Raw genomic sequence first — 21,973 nt, forward strand, 5'->3', positions numbered from 1 at the left:
TGGGCCCATAATCAAAAATCTAAGTACATGTTTAGATTCAGCATATCAAAGAAGCCCAAGAATTCATTTTTTTTTAAATCAAACTTAGTTAAATTTTGGACCCAATTTGAAAACGGGACCGAAAATAAAGAATCTACATACACAGTTAGATTCGGCATATCAAAGAACCCCAATTATTCAATTTTTGATGAAATCAAACAAAGTTTAATTTGTGACACTTTGGGCCCCTTATTCCTAAAATGTTGAGACTTTCTTTTGTGGTCATAAACCTTGTGTCAAAATTTCATAGATTTCTATTTACTTAAACTAAAGTTATAGTGCGAAAACCAAGAAAATGCTTATTTGGGCACTTTTTGGCCCCTAATTCCTAAACTGTTGGGACCAAAACTCCCAAAATCAATCCCAACCTTCCTTTTGTGGTCATAAACCTTGTGTTTAAATTTCATATATTTCTATTTACTTATACTAAAGTTATAGTGCAAAAACCAAATGTCTTCGGACGACGACGATGACGACGATGACGACGCAGACGACGACGCCAACGTGATACCAATATACGACCAAACAATTTTCAATTTTTGCGGTCGTATAAAAATGGAAAATGGTGTGAGCAAAAAATCAATGCTTAATTTTGTCTACTTTTGACTAGAGAAGTGTACAAATTTTAAAATAGATATTTTAATTATTCTATAGAATCTCCCCCTTTTTTAAATTGAATATTTTTTTATATTTTGTAATACCACAAAAACAAGTATGAGTAAATTCTGTTTTTTAAATGCTAACTTACTTAATAAACTTACTTTATTTGAAAATCTATCAAAATAATGTATATTTATACATGTAATATTAGAAATGTAATTAAGAAATGACTTTATATCCAGATTTAATCACCAAATATGCATAAATTCCAGAGTTTTGTTATTGCCTAAAACCATGTTCGGCAATAGGGCGAATAATCATCATCAGATTTCAGGAAATAAGCTGAAAATTTCAGGCAATAACTTAATGCCTAGGCGTTAACTTATTGCCTAGGATTTAAGCTTAATGCCTAAGTTCACTTATTGCCGCTAACATATATAACAACAACAAAAAAAAAACACTCAAAAGAAAACACCAAAACCTTTTTTCTTTGAAAAATAATTCAAGTATGAATACTGTACGAAAGAACAACAGTAGCACTGCCACTGATACTTATTAAAATTAGCATCTGCCTAAAATACACTTCATTCCAAAATTACGGGTTTTCCACAAAGATGTAGTATTTTGTCCTCTAACCTTTACTTTAATTAAATTGAAGAAAAAAAATTACCAAGTTATATGTTCAGTTTTGATTCAAACGAGTTTTTACTTAATTACTTGAAGAATATGCTGTAAAATAAATTGATTCTCTAAATCCCCAATTTTTAAACATAAAACCCAAATTTTCCATAAATATAATGAACCTAGTAATGAACCCATTTTGTTTATCTCTGTATTTAAAGAAAATCATTTGAAGCATCCATCCAAAATTGTTTGATTTTAGTGCCTCTCTATTTCTAAATTTTTTGTGCAAATTTTTTTTTTTTTTAAATATGTCACTACCCCCACCCCCTCTTTTTTTAAGGTTTGCATTAAGGTTTTTTTATTGTCAACCATAGGTCAGTCATTTGAAAAAACATATTCAACAAACACCAACATCAATATAAGATGTTAGTTAGTTTATATGGTGGAAATTGTCTGGTATGATAGAAAACATATGAAAAATTGGTCTACATGAAGAGTTTACACCCCTAATATGACCCAATTTGAATTATCCGCCATCGATTTAAAATATATTTACCCAGAGATATTTTTTCATTAATGACTAGCTGAATACCTAATCTTTAAGTGTAGTGAGTCATGTTTTGGCTATATTTCTGCGAAAAAAATATTTTAGGGACCAAATTTGGTCGAATTTTACTCTTTTTGCTTAAGATCCACAGTACCTGAAATAGCTATTAGCTCTGATATTCTATACTGTATTTCACCGTATAAGATTTACTTTAATAAATATATTTTTATAAAGCATAGTCTGTTGTTCATTTAATGAGAATATTTTTAAAGCTATCTGCCATAATAAATGAGCTGTTCATAATTGAAATTTGGTCATTTTGAGGTAAATTTTTCCTTGGTTGCTAAGGAAATTTATGTTCCTTGGCAACTGACAAGAAGGACTGGGATGATTAAGATTTTAAACTGATTTTTATGAATAATGCAACTAACTTTGATGTTAGAGGTAGTTTTTCTATCACAATATTTTTTTATGTGGCCAGCTGTTGGTTGATGCATACAGAGAATCGATGTTAAAACTTCCCAAACCGCACAGATAAGTATGTACACAGTAGTTTTTTAGGTGATGGTCATATTTGCCAATTTGTTCTGATAAACCTTAATACTAGTGTTAAATTTTGACTAAATAGTTTTAATTGATAGTACTGAAAGGCTTCGGTGAAAAAAATTACATTACATGTACATGATGTAGCTTACTTTTCAAGTTTTTATACGACCGCAAAAATTAAAAATTTTTTGGTCGTGTTTTGGTATGATGTTGGCGTCGTCGTCGTCCGAATACTTTTAGTTTTCGCACTCTAATTTTAGTAAAAGTGAATAGAAATCTATGAAATTTTAACACAAGGTGTATGACCACAAAAGGAAGGTTGGGATTGGTTTTGGGAGTTGAGGTCTGAACAGTTTTGGAATTAGGGGCTAAAAGGGGCCCAAGTAAGCATTATTCTTGGTTTTCGCACGGTCCTCATGTCTGTCAGACAGTTTTCACTTGACCTCGGCCTTATTTCATGGATCAGTGAACAAGGTTAAGTTTTGGTGGTCAAGTCCATATCTCAGATACTATAAGCAATAGGGCTAGTATATTCGGTGTATGGAAGGACTGTAAGGTGTACATGTCCAACTGGCAGGTGTCATCTGACCTTGACCTCATTTTCATGGTTCAGTGGTTATAGTTAAGTTTTGGTGTTTTGGTCTGTTTTTCTCATACTTTAGGCAATTGGTCTACTATATTTGTTGTATGGAATGATTGTAAGGTGTACATGTCTAGCGGGCAGATGTCATCTAACCTTGACCTCATTTTCATGATTCAGTGGTCAAAGTTAAGTTTTTGATTTTTGGTCTTTTAATCTTATATTAGATGCCAAAGGTCAACTATATTTGGTGTATGGAAATATTTTATGATCTATATGTCAGTCCCGCAGGTTTTATTTGACCATGACCTTAATTTCAAGGTTCATTGCACAGTGTTTAGTGTTTGAGTTTCGTGTTTTTTTCTTCTTAAACTATAAGTAATAGGTCAAATTTATTTGTTGTATGGAAGCATTGTTAGCTGTACATGTCTGCCTGGCGTGGTTCATCTGACCTTGAACTCATTTTCATGGTTCATTGATCAATGTTTTAAGTTGTTTATGCTCCACCTAAGAAAGTAGAGGGGCATCATGTTTTATGGTCTGTGGCTCTGTTCATGCGTCCGTTCGTTCGTCCGTTCGTTCGTCCCGCTTCAGGTTAAAGTTTTTGGTCAAGGTAGTTTTTGATGAAGCTGAAGTCCAAACCGCTTGATACTTAGTACACTTGTTGTTTATGATTTGATCTTTTTAATTTTAAAACCAAATTAGACGTTTGACCCCGATTTCACGGTCCATTGAACATAGAAAATGAAAGTGGGGGTTTCAGGTTAAAGTTTTTGGTCAAGGTAGTTTTTGATGAAGCTGAAGTCCAATCAACTTGAAACTTAGTATGGTATGATCTTTCCAATTTTAATGCAAAATTAGATTTTTACCCTATTATACGGTCAATATAACATGGAAAATGATTGAGTGGGGCATCCGTGTACTTTGAACACATTCTTGTTCTTGGTTAATGTTAAGTTTATGTGACAGCTGTAATAAAGCGTTATACTTAGGACTATCAACATAATATCAATGATTAGCAAAGAAGGCGAGACATTTCAGTGTGTGCAATCTTGTTCTAATATCCCTGACTTCGCCGCCGTTAACAATGTTTTCTCGAGGAAACAATCTGCTCTATCACCCTCTCAGCTATGTGTTATTTATATAGTATGAACCTGGGACATAACATTCTATTCTATTCTATTCTATTCAAGAATACTAGTCCTAAAATGACTCGGATTTACGGAACAAATTTAGTATTTGCTACTTTGTCAGCTAGACAACAGCATATATATTTAATGGGAAGGATTTAAAAGAGCAAAGAATGGTCGGCTTGGAATTAGATTAATGTGACTATAACCTTGCGAACTAGCACACTAAAAATCAGGATGAGCGTGTCAATAAAGTACAAAGCAGGGTTCATCAATCCAGAAACTCAAATAAAACTTAAATTGGTTGCATCTCCACCAAGCATTAAATGTGTGTAATCTAGCATAAACTGATTGGACTTTCAGAATAATGTGTTAAAAGAGGGATGAAAGATACCAGAGGGACACAAACTCATAAATCGAAAACAAACTGACAATACCATGGCTAAAAATGAAAAAAGGCAAACAGACAAACAATAATACACATGACACAACATAGAAAACTATAGAATAAGCAAAACGAACACCACAAAAAACTAAGGGTGATCTCACATGCCCCGGAAGGGTAAGCAGATCCTGGTCCACATGTGGCACCTGTCGTGTTGCTTATGTGATAACAAATTCGGCAAATAGTTTAATTTGGTAGGTCACATTCATGAAGGGGAGGGGATTAGAGTTAAAGTAGTAATTTGTCATACTGTGGACTGTCATCTTGTGACCTAGCTCATAATTTTGTTGTTGTCTCAGTTTGTAAGTCAAGTACATAAATGGTCTACTAATATCATCAATAGCCATTCTATACTAGTATATGCATGTAGTATTTGTGGCTAGACATAAAGACGTCATCAAGCAGGTAATACAATTACACTAAATTTTAGTTAATCCTGTACCACAAATCCTTTTTTTTTTGTATTGAATGCAGGAGATTTCCTGTTCTATAGTTGAACCAATTTACAAGCATTGGTGAAGGTTACACAGTGGCGCCCTCAAGCATGTTTAACCCTGCCACATTATATATGTACCGTACCTGTACCATGACAGGTGCCTGTAATTCAGTAGAAGTGGTTTGTTGCTGTATATCATATTTGTTTTCCTTCATTGTTTTTTAACATGAATCAGGCTGTTTGTTTTCTTCTCCTTTTACATTGCAGTGCCTTTAAAGCAGACTATATGTGGTATAGTTTTGATTATTGTTGAAGGCCATACAGTGACCTATATTTGTTATCTCTATGCCATTTTGTCTCTGGTCGATATAGTTGTCTCATAGACAATAGTACCAAATCTACTATTTTCAAACGATTTTGAAAGTTGTCTTAATATGTTGAAACCTGATTTGAAATATTTGCCCCTGGACATTAAGCAACAAACAATCAATCAATTACAGTGCACAATGCATTATCTAAGGACTACTGAGGTTGTTTGGTTGAAGTTGCATGACATTTTAAAAGATAAGTTTGAGGCCCTTTCTTTTAGAATTTGAGGTAACTCACACAATGTTTTTCAAAGGGCATATTAGCAGCAGGTACCCTAATTTTCGATTCTCATCAACTAGGAATAAATTCAGTTATCTCCCTTGGTCTACCACCTTATTCAACTAGAGACTTCAACGAGCTTGAGCTTACTACATTGCACTGTTTACTGTTAGATTGAATAGAACATAGACTATTTATTTTTAGCATTATCCAGTATTGTTTTCTAAAAGGGCATTTTAGTAACTGTTGTAGACTACTCTATTCTGACATACTGATATTTTTACATTAACCAATATGAAATGATTTTATCTAAGGATTAAACAATAAAAATTAGATAACAATGATATCAATTACCACAAATTTATACATACATGAAAATATTTTGAACCATTCAAAATAATTTTCTGGACATTGAACTGATAATAGACAGACGGATAGGCAGGACTAGATTATCTTTTGTTAAATAAGTTGTGGTATTTTCTGTTACTATGGAGATGTGGTTATGGTGGAAGACAGTTGATGACTGTTTTTATTCAAGATCTAGACTAATTGATTGATATTTGGTCTTCAATGCCACGATCAGCGCTATTTGCTATATTGTGAGGTCCGTTTTTTTGTGTGAAAGAAGCCAGATCGCCCAGACAGAACAACTAACATTCTGCAATTTAGTCCATATTTAGAAATTTATATATTCTATGAAGACTTGTTTATTGCTGAATATTGTGTTTTTACCTATAATGATTTTTAAATTTTTTTTTGGTAAAGTTGGGTTGCTGTTTCATTCGAATACACTCAACACTTCCATTTATTCAGTGAATTGATGATGTAAATATAAATTTCCTTTCATCTTGAATTTTCAGCTTTATGCCAATATTCAATTCAGCTGTATAAATAGCACACATGCCATAATAATAAAATAGGACACGCTATTTTGATTCTGTTTATTCACTAAATACATGATCACATTATTGTACATGATTGTTTGTAAAAAAATACAAATATATTTCAAACATATTGAATACCCTCTTTAAAAAATCTGCAACCTGGATATACTATTTATTAGAATGCTTATATTTATTACATACAAGTTTCTCATTATTTTTGATAGAAAGGCACTTGTATGTTGTTTTTGTAGATTGTTTGCTTTAACCGATTACATACTTTGTATGCACAGTATGAAAAATAATGATAAATGATCTTTTCTGTGATAACCTGGTACCATTTAGAAAGAAAACGAATTTTTAGTGTGTATGTTTATATGGTAGGCCAGGATTCAGACGTGTTTTCAATATTATTTTTGAAATATAGAGGATATACTTTCCCATGACACCATTTTTAACCATAAATTTATCTAAATATTTCCAAAGGAATAACAACAATACCATAAAATGTGGCTTAACTACTCAAAATGAAACTGCAGTTTCACAAAACAATGTAACAAATAAATACAGTTGTAAAAATATGTAATATCAATATAAACTTCAAAAATGTCCAAACATAAATTTCTAAATCAATATATACACATCTTTGAATTCCCTCTCATAAACAGAATTCATTAAAAATTCAACAAGTATAGCTTAAACTTTTTTTTAACATCAAATATGTAATAAAAGATGCATTATAATATGCCACTTTTCTTTATCAACTTTGCATTTATTATTCATACAAATAATGGGCTTAAATGTATTCAAAAACTAAACTTATCATTCTTGAAGCATGTCAAATTCTATCTGTATCAACAAAGATCCGTATAAAAATATTTTCATCTACAACATTAAAAACATGATTCTTCAGATATCTTTCATACCTAATGTAGGTAATTTAATATGAAAAATTCTGTTGGATTTCTAAATATAAACTTCTAATATCAGGCACATAATATGAGACAACCTTGAGCAATCAAATAATATTCTAACGAAATACAAATTTACAATCAAATAAAATTCTTATGAAAAACAAAGTTTAAATTCACAATTGAATAATATTCTTATGAAAAACAAAGATTAAATTTAGTTTCTTTCATTAAATACAAGGTCAAGACATTCTGAGTAACATTGCACCAAAACAAATTGAGAATTCATAGAAAAAGACAAAGTTCTTTGCATTTTCTGTTTCATTTCTATTAAAAAGTCCATGGTCAAATTCAAATTTAAAAGAAAATTAAACTCATGAACAAACAAGACTGATTCAGGAATAAATATCTTGTTTTGTTGCTTATGATTATTTTTTTACATCTAAATTCCACGCTTATTTATTTTCATAAATTATCACATGATTGATGTTGAATAAAGCCATCATTTGTACAGCTCAACCACTTTCTTGACCAGCCAATTTCAACATGTTACAAAGTTTGAAATTGCTTTACCTGTCCAACAAAAAAGTTTACAAATTTAAGAAAACAGTTTCATTGATTTAAATCTTTATATTATGATCACATAATTATCTACCCTTGAATGAATAATGTTAAATAAAGCCATGATTTGTACATCTCAACTATTTCCTTGACCAACCAATTTCAACATGTTATGAAGTTTGAAATTGTTTTACATGTCAACGAAACAGTTTAGAAATTAAGGAAAATAGTTTCATTGATATGGCTCTTACTTTATAGTATGATCACATAATTATCTCCCCTTGGATGAATGATACTTTATTACAGTCCCATAATTATCTCCCCTTGAATGAATTATAAAAATAGACAAAAATCATACTTAATTTAAATAATTATCACAGATAATGAACTAAGATAAAACAAATTGCTGGTTATTGCACCATAATTCCTAAAGTAGACTGATACTATAATTGGAATGTCTGTTCTACTTTATCTGTAACCATGTTAGCTATAGACAGAGATGATGTTGCTGCTGGTGACGGAGCATTCCTTACATGTAATATCCTACTGCCAAGATCTCCTGTACCACTGTCAAATACAAAGTCATCTACTAACTGTCCTTCTCTATCTAAAGCTTGAGCTCTTACACCAGAAGGACCCCTGTAAAAATATAAAATTTATCAAATTCTAATAATTTCGAAAGACATTATTAAAGAAGTTACCAGAAGAAGTATAGCTGATTAAAAGATTAATTGTTATAATAGGGTTTTCCAACCAACCCTAATGATTTTATGTGGATTTTTTCAACCCTAAATTTTTCACTATAAGAATAAATTCAGTTGTGCCTACTGAAAGCTTATTCTATGAAATTACAAGAGAAATTGATCAAGACTTTACAAACAAGAATGTGTCCTCAGTACACGAATGCCCCACTCGCACTATCATTTTCCATGTTCAGTGGACCGTGAAATTGGGGTAAAAACTCTAATTTGGCATTAAAATTAGAAAGATCATATCATAGGGAACATGTGTACTAAGTTTGAAGTCGATTGGAGTTCAACTTCATCAAAAACTACCTTGACCAAAAACTTTAACCTGGAGCGGGACAGACGGACGAATGGACAGACAGACAGACGGACGGACGAACGAACGGACGCACAGACCAGAAAACATAATGCCCCTCTACTATCGTAGGTGGGGCATAAAAAACTTCAACCACAAACTAAACCAAAATTTTGATGCCGCTGACAGAATCTATGATCAGTTTTTCTCACTTTCTAAAAAATTAATTTCACAAGCTCAACTAGAGGCTCTAAAGAGCCTGTGTCGCTCACCTTGGTCTATGTGCATATTAAACAAAGGACACAAATGGATTCATGACAAAATTGTATTTTGGTGATGGTGATGTGTTTGAAGTTCTTACTTTACTGAACGATTTTGCTTCTTACAATTATATCTATAATGAACTTTGCCCATTAGTAACAGAGAACTATATTTAGTAAAAATTTACATAAATTTACCAAATTAATGAAAATTGTTAAAAATTGACTATAAAGGGCAATAACTCCTTAAGGGGTAAATTGACCATTTAGGTCATGTTGACTTATTTGTAGATCTTACTTTGCTGAACATTATTGCTGTTTACAGTTTATCGCTATCTATAATAGTATTCAAGATAACCAAAAACGGCAAAATTTCTTTAAAAATTACCAATTGGAGGGCAGCAACCCAACAACCAGTTGTCCAATTCATCTGAAAAATTCAGGGCAGATAGATCTTGACCTGATAAACATTTTTATCCCATGTCAGATTTCCTCAAAATGCTTTGGTTTTTGAGTTATAAGCCAAAAACTGCATTTTACCCCTATGTTCTATTTTTAGCGGTGGCGGCCATCTTGGTTGGTTGACCAGGTCACGCCACACATTTTTTAAACTAGGTACCCCAAAGATGATTGTGGCCAAGTTTGGATTAATTTGGCCCAGTAGTTGCAGAGGAGAAGATTTTTGTAAAGGATTACTTTAATTTACGAAAAATGGTTAAAAATTGACTATAAAGGGCAATAACTCCTAAACGGGTCAACTGACCATTTTGGTCATGTTGACTTATTTGTAGATCTTACTTTGTTGAACATTATTGCTGTTTACAATTTATCTCTATCTATAATAATATTCAAGATAATAACCAAAAACAGCAAAATTTCCTCAAAATTACCAATTTAGGGGCAGCAACCCAACAACCGATTGACCGATTCATCTGAAAATTTCAGGGCAGATAGATCTTGACCTGATAAACATTTTTATCCCATGTCAGATTTCCTCAAAATGCTTTGGTTTTTGAGTTATAAGCCAAAAACTGCATTTTACCCCTATGTTCTATTTTTAGCGGTGGCGGCCATCTTGGTTGGTTGACCAGGTCACGCCACACATTTTTTAAACTAGAAACCCCAAAGATGATTGTGGCCAAGTTTGGATTAATTTGGCCCAGTAGTTTCAGAGGGGAAGATTTTTGTAAAAGATTACTTTAATTTACGAAAAATGGTTAAAAATTGACTATAAAGGGCAATAACTCCTAAACGGGTCAACTGACCATTTTGGTCATGTTGACTTATTTGTAGATCTTACTTTGTTGAACATTATTGCTGTTTACAGTTTATCTCTATCTATAATAATATTCAAGATAATAACCAAAAACAGCAAAATTTCCTCAAAATTACCAATTCAGGGGCAGCAACCCAACAACCGATTGACCGATTCATCTGAAAATTTCAGGGCAGATAGATCTTGACCTGATAAACATTTTTATCCCATGTCAGATTTCCTCAAAATGCTTTGGTTTTTGAGTTATAAGCCAAAAACTGCATTTTACCCCTTTGTTCTATTTTTAGCCGTGACGGCCATCTTGGTTGGTTGACCAGGTCACGCCACACATTTTTTAAACAAGATACCCCAAAGATGATTGTGGCCAAGTTTGGATTAATTTGGCCCAGTAGTTTCAGAGGAGAAGATTTTTGTAAAAGATTACTTTAATTAACGAAAAATGGTTAAAAATTGACTATAAAGGGCAATAACTCCTAAACGGGTCAACTGACCATTTTGGTCATGTTGACTTATTTGTAGATCTTACTTTGCTGAACATTATTGCTGTTTACAATTTATCTCTATCTATAATAATATTCAAGATAATAACCAAAAACAGCAAAATTTCCTCAAAATTACCAATTCAGGGGCAGCAACCCAACAACCGATTGACCGATTCATCTGAAAATTTCAGGGCAGATAGATCTTGACCTGATAAACATTTTTACCCCATGTCAGATTTGCTCTAAATGCTTTGGTTTTTGAGTTATAAGCCAAAAACTGCATTTTACCCCTATGTTCTATTTTTAGCCGTGGCGGCCATCTTGGTTGGTTGACCGGGTCACGCCACACATTTTTTAAACTAGATACCCCAATTATGATTGTGGCCAAGTTTGGTTTGATTTGGCCCAGTAGTTTCAGAGGAGAAGATTTTTGTAAAAGTTAACGACGACGGACGACGACGGACGACGACGGACGACGGACGACGACGACGACGACGGACGCCGGACGCCAAGTGATGAGAAAAGCTCACTTGGCCCTTCGGGCCAGGTGAGCTAATAAAAAGGGAAGAATAGATAAAAGTATGAGATTATTGATTCCATCATCACCATTGGAAAAGAGCATGTGTCTGCTGATCAAAACTGTCATAACAAAAATAACACGTTCCAACCTTAGATCTTAGCTGCAACTTCAAAAGCTTGTTTTATGAAACTTTGAATACCGATACTAATTATACAATTGGTTCATATTTTCACATAATATTTTAAGATTTTTAAATCATATGTTTACCTGATGACATCTTCTCTGGCAAGTTCTGGTACATATCTCTGTAACTGTTTCACTGTGGCACCAATATAAAACCCACGATACATTTCTTTTAGACCGAAAGCTAAATTTTTAAATGCAAGCTTTCTCAAACCTCTGAAATAAGATGGAATGAATACAATAAAATAAAATTAATAAATATTTTTGTATTATATTCATTAATACATGACAGGTCTACTACATACAATCAAGGAAAGAAGTAACTTACTTAATACAAATAATTATATTTCTTGGAACGAAGGAGTCTTTCTGTAATTCTTCAAATGAGGAAGATTGTGTCATTTTAACAAACCCATATTGTCACTTAAAATTTTCTGGAAAACATACAATCTTTAATATGGAAATAGTTAAGCTTTATATGTTTTGCCATCATGACTTTTGTTTTGTTTTTAATTATTTTTTTCCTCAATTCAAGAAATATTGTCTTGTCTGTCTCTTTTTAAATGTTTAAATGGTGTTTTCTTATTTCAATTTGATATTTTTTTAACATTTCTTGTCTTGTAAATACCTACCTAAAACTTAAAGCATCAAATGTATCTTTCAAATTAAAATCTGTTAAATTATATCCTTCTCGTTTAAATGACAACACAGCATTTGGACCTAACCACACATCTCCATTCATTCTAGGTGTATAATGGACTCCAAGGAAAGGAAATCTGGGGTCTGGTACCTAAAAATTAAGATTATTGATAAGTAATATAAAAAGAAATAACAAAAAACATCATCTACTAAATCTGTTCTAGAAATGAATGTACATGTATATGTTTTGTAGTATTTTAGGGTTTAAAAGTGTTGAATATAGAACATTTTTATACAAAGACTAACAGACATTCCATTTGCCTAATTTATTTCTTATAAATAAATTTGGTGTATTTACTGTCTTCTGATTGGTTAAAAGTATTACTTTTATTTTCAATGTTGTCAATTTTTATGGCGACCACTCACTCTGACGTTGTGTATTCATACGTCAACATGTGTGTACATTGTTATTGTTAATATAAATAATATAAAAAGTTCTTTGAGCCTTATTTTTGATAGAAATTTATTTATAATGAAAACCAATAACTAATAAATAAACTCACATTTTACATAATCTGCTTAGTGGATTATTCAATGTGAAGAGTCAAAAATTAATTTTATGGTTCAATAAATTTAAAATAAATAATAGCCATTCATTAATTAACAGCATTTCCTACTTATTTTCATAAAAAACAATATTTCTAATTAAAAGTAACATTGAAATAATATTAAGACATATAGATATTCATAATGTTAGAATTAATTTACATACAGGATATATATTGCCTCTAACAAGATCACATTTTTCGTGTTTCAGTAAAAGGTAATCTCCCCTGAATGGGACTATTCTCGGTTCTCTATTACACCCTGACAGCTCTGCCAGTCTGTCGGAATGTAGTCCTCCACATGTCACCACATATCTACACTGCACAGCCTAAAAATTATATACAAATTTGTAATTTAAATAAAATAAAACTGTAGATGCAGGGAAATTAATTATCACTTTTGATATTACAGTAAGATTTTTGTTTGACTATTTACATCATATGAAATCAGAGATCATTCAAAAATATATGTATGAACACCAAATTTTTAGACATGCTTCAATTATTCCAGGGATAAATTTTGAAAATCTTTTGATCGAGTGTTTTTAATAAAAATACTCAAAATGTGCATTAGGTCCCATGAATAAGAATATTTTAAAAGTTTCTTTTTTTAAGTGTTTTTCACAAGGTAGTAATTGTGCCTTTTTCTCAATGATATCTTGAAGACTGTTCATTTCTTAAAACTTATAAAGTCTTTCCTGAAATCTACAATTCTTATGTATTTACCTAAATTTAATATTTCATTTAGGCTTTTCGTTAATTATTGTGATCACATTTGTATACTGCAGTCCTAAAATGTTCTGTCCATGAAATAATTGCTGCAGTCTCTTTTCTTACTATTGTAGTGGTGATTCCTTATTTGTGAATATCAAAATGATAGTTATAAAATTAATACAAATCATTCTGCATACTAAACATAAGAAATCAGAAATAACATAAAAATTCTAAAAAAATATGAAGTCTATTTTATATACTTACTTGGTTGTCTCCCCTTACAGTAACAGGATGTTTTATGCCACTTGATGATTCTGGTGAACTTTCCTTTGTAACATCCAACGATTTCACTTCGAAGTTAGTATAGATTTTTCCACCAGCTTTCTCAAATGTTCGACCATAAGATCTTGTTACTTCTGCATAATCAATGATCCCTGTATGAGGAGAGTGTATGGCTTTCAATCCCTAAAAAATATATCTCATTTAATAGGTTTTAACAATACTTAATGCAATGTCCAATATTTCATAGAAAACATTTCTTTTTATACAGAATTAGAATTGCCAGGTGAGTGTGGCTATTACACAATACCATAGCTAAGAAATTTTGAGTAAAATGGTGTTTCCCCTTTGTTTATTTGTGTAGCCCTCCAATCTTAATAGAGAGGGATAGGACCTTTATCAGGACTCCCGAGATGTGGTGTTTTTAAGCTCAGGATTTCGGGATCCAGAATTATTTTTTTTGAATTTCAAGATGTTGGGATTTAAATTCGGGACCTCGGTATTTCATGTTTTAAAGCCTGGGATTTCAGGATCTGAAACCCTCCTACCACCACTTTAATATAAAGAGGATGCTGTTATTACTCTCAATGTAAATCAAATTATCGTCTCATTAATATTAAAATGCAAATTCAATTGAAAAGATGGGCTTTCTATGAAATGCCAAGTTTTTAACATTCTAGCACAAATTTCTCCTTTCTGCTGGTAGCAATCAGTCTTTATTTCTTTAATCTGCGTAATGATATATATTATGGGAATATATTTCGTTATCTTTCAGTTTTTGTGTTAGCTGATAAATGATTTGGAATTACATTAATCTATCAAATGTTGAAATTTTTATACATCATCAGGGATCTCCATGGCCTGTTTAACGATGGAGCCCCGCCATCGTTCAAATGTCTTGCGCCATCGTCAAATGACTCGCGCCATCGTTAAATTGTCTTGCGCCATCGTTAAATTGTCTTCCGCCATCGTTCAAAACTTCATCGTTTTTTGTAGCCCGACGCCATTTTTTTATCAATTATAATCAAATGCATGTAATTGCATAACCCTTAGGCTTTTTATGTTATAATCCAATACAGTTCTAACGCCTGAGGGATATCCGGATTAAGATCGCTAATTACTTGTACCTGAGCTTGTACAGGTAGATCAACAAACCAGACAGGAGAATACTATCTGAGGATAGACGATCCATTTGTCGAAGTAATCAACTAAGTTTCAGCAAATGATTATGATCATTTAGATTAAATAAATAAATTAATAAATTAATCCAGTTACAAAGAAAGCAGTTTAACAAGTCGAACACGTGCTTTATTTTGAATTACGCAATCAGCATCCCCCTTTTTTAACCCTTAGACTGCTACGCGCGACTATTGTCGTTCCGATAAGACAGTCCGCTACTGCTACTCGCGACTATAGTCGTTTTCCGTAACTCGTTTGTTTACACAGTTACCATGGAATGGGCGGAGTCAATATTCATGAGATTGCGGCAGTTTCGACTTGTATGGATTCTGATTGGTTAAAAATCTGCGTTCTTTCGAATGTCTCTTGACTTTTAATGAGGTATAAGCGATAAACCGAAAGTGAAAATTTTTGATGAAAAAAGTGACAAAATGGCGGACATTATTTGGAGAAATGGCCAACACGTTCAGAAGTATTTCAATGATAACGATTCAACAGCGGCAGCCGATTAAAATGATTTGAACGAGAACCGAAGATATAATAGACAGAAATAGAAACATTCTATCAAAACTGCAAACAGGAGACTTTTAAAGCGAGAATTACGGGGATTCCCAGACCTTGTTCAAAATGGATGACATGAAACGGGATTTGCGATGTTTATCATTTCGCCTTTCAAATGTGAATCAATATTGACTCACATCAATAGACCCGAACTTTAAGTTTGTCAAGATTATATATTGATGAAAGCTTTAACAATGAACTTGTCGTATAAATATATTTGTACATGGAAGTAAAAGTCGGCGCAGTGAAAGTTGGAGGGAAATACCGGAAAATATTTGCATAAAAAAGGCCGTTGGTCTGAGAAGAAACTTTTATTTTTTGATAATCACAATGGAACTTAGTTCTTAAAAGAGATTTTTAACTATATTGGTTCAGTTCTGAAGTCATGGATACTTTTACATTGATGGATTCCTTAATAAAACATGAAAACATAAGTTTACCTTTGTTTTCCTCTATTCACACCTGTACAGGTAAAAAATGACCAGAGACTCACACAAAAATAAAATAAATAAAAAATACAGAATCTAACAATACTTTATTATATAACTTTTATTGATGAATATTCAATATTTACAAAGATACAGCAATTGTAAGTGAACATGTTTATTTCATCAGTGATTAAAATTTTACTCAGCATTACACAAAAGTACAATAGAAATCAATGCAGCAGTCTAAGGGTTAAGAAGTACAAAATAAGACGCAAAACAGTAAATATTATTTCATCGCAAATAACTCGAGTACTGCTGTAACGATAATTTAGAATTACTTTAAAAGTTTAAATGTGAAAACTTTTATATTTCCTGTAAAGAAATATTGTATCTAAATTCCGAATTCATTTCGTATATTACAATCAAATTGATACATCCGCGTTTCCGGTTTCTATTCAGACTCGAAAGATGCATGTTGCACAGCATCAATTTTTCCAGATAAAGTCATTAAAAACCTTTTCATTTGTCAACGTTTGCTTTACAAATCTCTTTAACCTTTTACATAACCCGTACAAATTGTTTTGTTATTGCTGCAAATCAGCCATACCGGTAATGGGCTCTGAATTTGACAGTGTCCACGAAAAATAAGCTCCACATCAGATGATTTTTAACCCCCATAACAATTACCAAAAATAAAAGAAATCTGCATGGGGACCTTCATGACAGCTTTTGGTCATTCTCGACTAAGGGGGGACCATGAAGACTTGGCATTTGAATGGTTAAAAACGGCAATAAATGAAAATATTGATACTTCTAATTCTATAATGAAAATTCAAATAAATATAATTTAAATAAGCAATGAATTAGCATGTTCACCATTCCTTGTATGGAGGGATAAAATACTTCCGATCGCGCTACACTGTACAGCGTAGACAAGGTTTGTAATGGTGAAAGTTCCTCCATGGTTCAATTTTCATCCATGGAGATCCCTGCATCATCATGATTATTGCGATACATGTGGGGTTAAAGTTTCATGGTTTTGTTTCTAAATTGATGTTATGTGGATTACTTTTCAATTGTAGGTTTAAAATTTGCTTAGTGTTTAGTTTAGTTGATATTGTTACAGCTAGTATTAACTACATGTAGATCAATTTAATTAAATCATGGGCATAACAAAGATACAATGTAAATGCATGCACAGTTTCCTTGGTATTCAATGATCAAGCTCCTGCTGGAACCCTACATTAAATGCATCATCTTTTGCATTAACCTTTCAAAAAAAATTTGATCATTATACTCACTACACTGTTTGGTTCATATTCTTGTATTTCATGGGATTCAACCATCTTTAAATCCTTGACCCCATTTTCAATCCCTCTTTTCAATAAGCCCTCAAGTCTTGGGATTTCTTCTGGTGTGACTGCCACAATCAGCTAATAATATAAATTACAACAAAATTTATCATTTTAAGGTAGGAGTTAAAAATTCATACATCTATTCTTATCTTTAGCACTTAGTTTTGGATAATATATGTAGATAGATAGATATATACTTTATTCTCTTAAAAACTAGATACAAGTTTACAGAGAAACATACAATATAAATACAGACACAATAGTTAAGAATCTAAGAATGTAAGAATCTCAAATGCATTTAACTTTGATCAAGTTCAAAATTTAAAAATATTTTGGTAAAAGCAAGGATATGTATAGTAAAATATACAAATCCTTGGTAAAAGTTTGTCTATTTTTTTAGTTGTTAGGTTGTTCTTTCATTCATGTATCCTTTAACTCAGTCATTTATATATTTGAAGCTAACATATATCTGTAAATGCCTTCTCCTTTCACAGTAAATGATGAATGTGCAGTTTTGCAAATTAGAGTTTGAGTGATGGAGTCTGGGCATTCCCTGTCTTGTATTTCAAAAACATTAAATTTTGTATATTTCATTTACCTAATTATAAAAGTCACCCTTTAATTTTTTTTCTGCAACGCATATGCTCCAAAGCAGATCTTTGAGTAAAATACAATAGATATAACATATATTCTCACCCAGTATAAGCCATTATAAGCCAAAATTAAAACCTTGCAATTGCAATAATTTCTGAATGTTCAGCAGATATAAAAGAGTTACCCACCTTACCACACTTCTTGTATGGAACATTATTTTCATCACAGTATTTATATAGAAGTTCTACCCCCTCAACACATAGCTTGGCCTTCAGACTACCAGGTGTATAGTATATACCAGCATGTATCACTCCACTGTTATGTCCACTCTGGTGAGGGGCTACAATATATCAAAACAATATGAAATTGCTCGACTGTATGTAAATTCATAATTGAAGGAAGAACACTGATAGGTTAGAAGATCTTTAATAGTCAAATAAAAGAATGCGCTTTGGGGTCATGATCCACTAAAGCACTTCTAGAGGTTAGCAACTGTTGAAATATCTGATAAAGAAAATTTCCCTTCTGGAGCACCTGAGATTCCCACTGTTATTTTGTTGTTTTTTGCCATGGCATTGTTAGTTTGTTTTTGACTTATGAGCTTAGATATCCCTTTGGTATCTTTCACCTGTCTTTGACATTTTTGGATATATCTGATATAGAAGGTTTAAAGGATGGTACCAGTAAAAGTAGGTAGTAAATAACTTACATATTTTGGATTCCTTTTCCAGGACCGCAACTGACAAATTTGGATGACGTACCAGTATTTCTCTTGCTGTTGCCATACCAACAATACCACCTCCAACAATAACAATGTCATAACTGTCTTGTGTGGAACTGAATAAATAAAACAGTACAGTCATTTCAAAAATACTACAGATATTTTAATTCTCATTTTTATTTAAAAAAAAAAGTAGCCTTAAATAGCTACAAAATGTATAGTGTATCAAAGAGGTTATCTAACATGCATAAAGGTCTTCAAATATATAATAGACTTCCTGTCTGTTAACTTCTTTAGACCTATCATAGATTGAATCCTAATTTGGCATAATAGATTTTCAAAGAGTTCAAACAATTGTACTAAGATCGAAGATTGTTATTATTATTCAACAAGAATTAGTGAATATAGCTAATACCACCTATAGTATAGTATTAAAGGGCAACATACTTTAACATTCAATATAATGCTATAAAGGATTAGAACTGGTTGCCAAATTATAAAATAGAGTAACAAAAAATTCTTGAATCTCAAATCTTTTCAGACAAAGGAAAGCAATGATTTTACTAGCATTTTTTTTTATTGGATGCTTGAGTGTTCTAGTCAACTTCATCGTCATTTACAAATGTATAATTTACTAAGCATAAATACAGGTAGTAAAAAATCCACCAAAGTCATGATTTCTAATAACAATAATATTTATAAAATGGACCATAAATGGATCTCATTGAAAAAGGCAGAGAGGCTTTCATGGGCAATACAGATTAGGTACACATGTATTAACAATTGCTTTGTATTATTTTTGCAATGCTTAAGTTGATATTTAATCAAATAAATTCATATATCTAAAATATATACAAAAGGTTTATGAAAAATATAAATAATGTCAGAAATGCTTGCATGATTGATTTAGTTAGAGTTTCACTCCATTGTCTTAATTATAAGCAAAACCTAGTAAGCTAAGTCTGGACAGCAATGTCTATCTTTTAATCACATTGTAATCTAAAAAATCTAATCATTATTTATTCACACTCAAATGGTCGACATATTTATATTCAATGTATATGTGTATACCACAAATTATTCGGTCTATTAAACAGGATAAAATGCTAAAATATTTACATCATAATTTACAGTTGAAAGTCATCTACATGTATCATGTCTATATGGTATACACAAATGTTTCAGTTTAAATTCAAAAAAAAATTTGGAGGAAGGGGGTTGGGGGTGTTAAAACAGTGTAATTAAAAAAAAAGACACTAAAAAGTCATTACAGGACTGAAGTGCCATAAAAGTTTAAACTATAACCAATTGTGTTGAATTTTTATAAACCAACTAATGATCAACTGCAATTAAAAAACTTTTCTAAAAAATCTTGTATTAATTTATAGTATATATGTATCAAATTTCTTGTCGCTTAAAATTTACTTTTTTTTTCTTGTCACTTTCAAAAAGGAAGACTGGAGCTTGCAGGAGGGTAGTGATGCCCTTTAACGTCAGGTGTCAAACAGTCATTTTCGGCTACTGTTAGCATCAAATTGCCATTATTGGTTTAAATTTTATTGTGATTCGTCAAAATATCCTTATCGTGAATTATCTTTACCATCATTTTTGGAAAAAAATTAATGTGATTCATCAAAATCTATCATTGTTATTAATGTCTTAAACTGTATATTTTATCGTCATTCACCAAACATTAAAGTTTACGTCATTTGGCAAGAATTTTTACCGTTATTCGTCATGAAGGTACCCCCATTATGACCCTCTTGCAGGCATCATAGCCAAACAAAAAAAAAAGCCTTTCAAGACATAACTATTGTTGGACCAACACTGGAAATGCCTGTCCTTCATCAGCTCACTGATATAAAACATATTTTAATTGTTATGTTGTTTAGGGAGCAACAATCATGATTTTTGTTGTTGAACTGATTCTTTTGATTGCAAAACAATTACTGAAACAAAGATGAAAGGTCAATTCAGCAACATTTACATAAGGCCTTATTTATCAGTTGGGTTGTCTTTCTTTACACTCTTGTCCTACACGGTTCCTTGTACTTATGAACATTTTTTGTTGGTATTTAGTTCTGTCACACCAACATGTTATGTGCATCACATTTGCAACTGAAAATAAGAACAAACCTTGATGAAAAACGATGATTTGTAAAATCAGTAATCTGTGGGTTTAAATATTGTATTGAGACATGCTGTCTTTTCTTACAAACTGGTAAAAGATTGAAAAGTTTTCTGGTGATCCTGGAGGCTGCCATTGTTGTTGTTATTTTCTCTCGCAACATCTCGTGACCCACGAGACAACAGTTGATAACAACCGCTTCCTTTGAAACGGCTTTGCACTTCATACAGGTGCGATTATGGATGAGGAACTAAAATGTCCTGAGTGTAGAAAATTTTATTCAAAGCCCGTCTTTTTCCCATGTTCTCACTCTGTTTGTTTAGAGTGTGCTGGAAATATGCAGGAGTCTTCACAGGAATTTATGTCTCAATTTGAGGATAGTTCTTTGTTACAAATTTTAGGGGATACCGATCTTCTTAAAGATTATGATAAATTAAGTTTAGTTAGTGAAACTGACAGTGGAGTTGTATGTAATAGTAGACCTAGTAGCTACATTGGAAGTGGAAATATTTTACCCTCAGTGCAGGGAAGTTCTTATATTGTGAGGTGTCCTGTATGTAAAAAACCTGTATTTTTAGATGAAAGTGGATATAAATCTCTACCTAAAAATACTATTCTTGAGGCTATTGTGGAAAAATATTGCAATGAATGTAAACAATTACAAAATCATACAAGTAAATGTCAAATGTGTGAACAAACTGATAATTCTGAAGCTAAAGATGCATGTAGTATGTGTGAACAATGTGAAATATTTTATTGTGATACATGTAAAGATGTTTGCCACCCTTCGAGGGGACCTTTGGCAAAACATAATATGGTGGGACCAATTCAAGGGAGAGCTATATTACGGGCCAAAAATAAAGCAAGTGAGGCAAAATGTATAGAACATGAAGAAGAGCATTTAAGCATGTATTGTTTATTTTGTAAACTGCCTGTTTGTTATGTCTGTCGACAAGAGGGACGTCATGTTGATCATGATGTCCAGGCCCTTGGGGTTATGTCAAAAACTCACAAGGTAAGAGAAACATAAGTAAAAACATCCTTTAAGTCATGTAAACTACACATTAACAGAACATAAATGTCAAGATATAAGTATCCAGCATGTGTTTCTTGTTTGTAA

The 21,973-nt window shown here is 32.0% G+C and overlaps 2 protein-coding genes across 4 annotated transcripts in view; one reads left to right on the forward strand and one right to left on the reverse strand.

Annotated features, from left to right (window-relative positions):
• Positions 1 to 6,461: 6,461 nt before the first annotated feature.
• On the reverse strand, positions 6,462 to 21,027 carry LOC139516596 (L-2-hydroxyglutarate dehydrogenase, mitochondrial-like). 2 transcript variants are annotated; one of them, XR_011662986.1, is made up of 10 exons: positions 20,862 to 21,027; positions 18,714 to 18,841; positions 18,193 to 18,344; positions 17,357 to 17,488; positions 13,873 to 14,073; positions 13,062 to 13,223; positions 12,283 to 12,440; positions 11,735 to 11,866; positions 8,185 to 8,527; positions 6,462 to 8,138 (listed from the first exon to the last, which is right to left on the reverse strand). XR_011662986.1 is itself a non-coding variant. In XM_071306789.1 (9 exons), the coding sequence occupies exons 1-9, from the start codon at positions 21,014 to 21,016 to the stop codon at positions 8,332 to 8,334; spliced, it is 1,416 nt and encodes a 471-aa protein (XP_071162890.1). In that variant the 5' UTR covers positions 21,017 to 21,027; the 3' UTR covers positions 6,462 to 8,331. The 2 variants fall into 2 exon arrangements, 1 of the variants encoding a protein (XP_071162890.1); XM_071306789.1 differs by having other exon boundaries at positions 6,462 to 8,527.
• The window catches only part of LOC139516595 (E3 ubiquitin-protein ligase TRIM9-like), a 64,031-nt gene continuing 63,072 nt past the window's right edge, over positions 21,015 to 21,973 (forward strand). Inside the window, exon 1 of one of the 2 annotated variants that reach the window (XM_071306787.1) lies at positions 21,015 to 21,868. In XM_071306787.1, the coding sequence (XP_071162888.1) occupies positions 21,092 to 21,868 (777 nt within the window). In that variant the 5' untranslated portion in view covers positions 21,015 to 21,091. The remainder of the gene's footprint in view (positions 21,869 to 21,973) is intronic. The other variant, XM_071306788.1, reaches the window with a different exon arrangement.

The sequence above is a fragment of the Mytilus edulis genome, chromosome 3 (assembly GCF_963676685.1).
Source record: "Mytilus edulis chromosome 3, xbMytEdul2.2, whole genome shotgun sequence".
NCBI classification, from domain to species: Eukaryota; Metazoa; Mollusca; class Bivalvia; order Mytilida; family Mytilidae; genus Mytilus; species Mytilus edulis.

Bases quoted from the DNA above. Each gene is read 5' to 3' on its own strand.
- LOC139516596 (XM_071306789.1), bottom strand. From the start codon at position 21,016: ATGTTGCGAGAGAAAATAACAACAACAATGGCAGCCTCCAGGATCACC. The intron at 18,842-20,861 runs GTTTGTTCTTAT...TTATTTATTCAG, and splicing joins AATCATCGTTTTTCATCAAG to TTCCACACAAGACAGTTATG. The intron at 11,867-12,282 runs GTAGGTATTTAC...ATCTTATTTCAG, and splicing joins TTTGATGCTTTAAGTTTTAG to AGGTTTGAGAAAGCTTGCAT.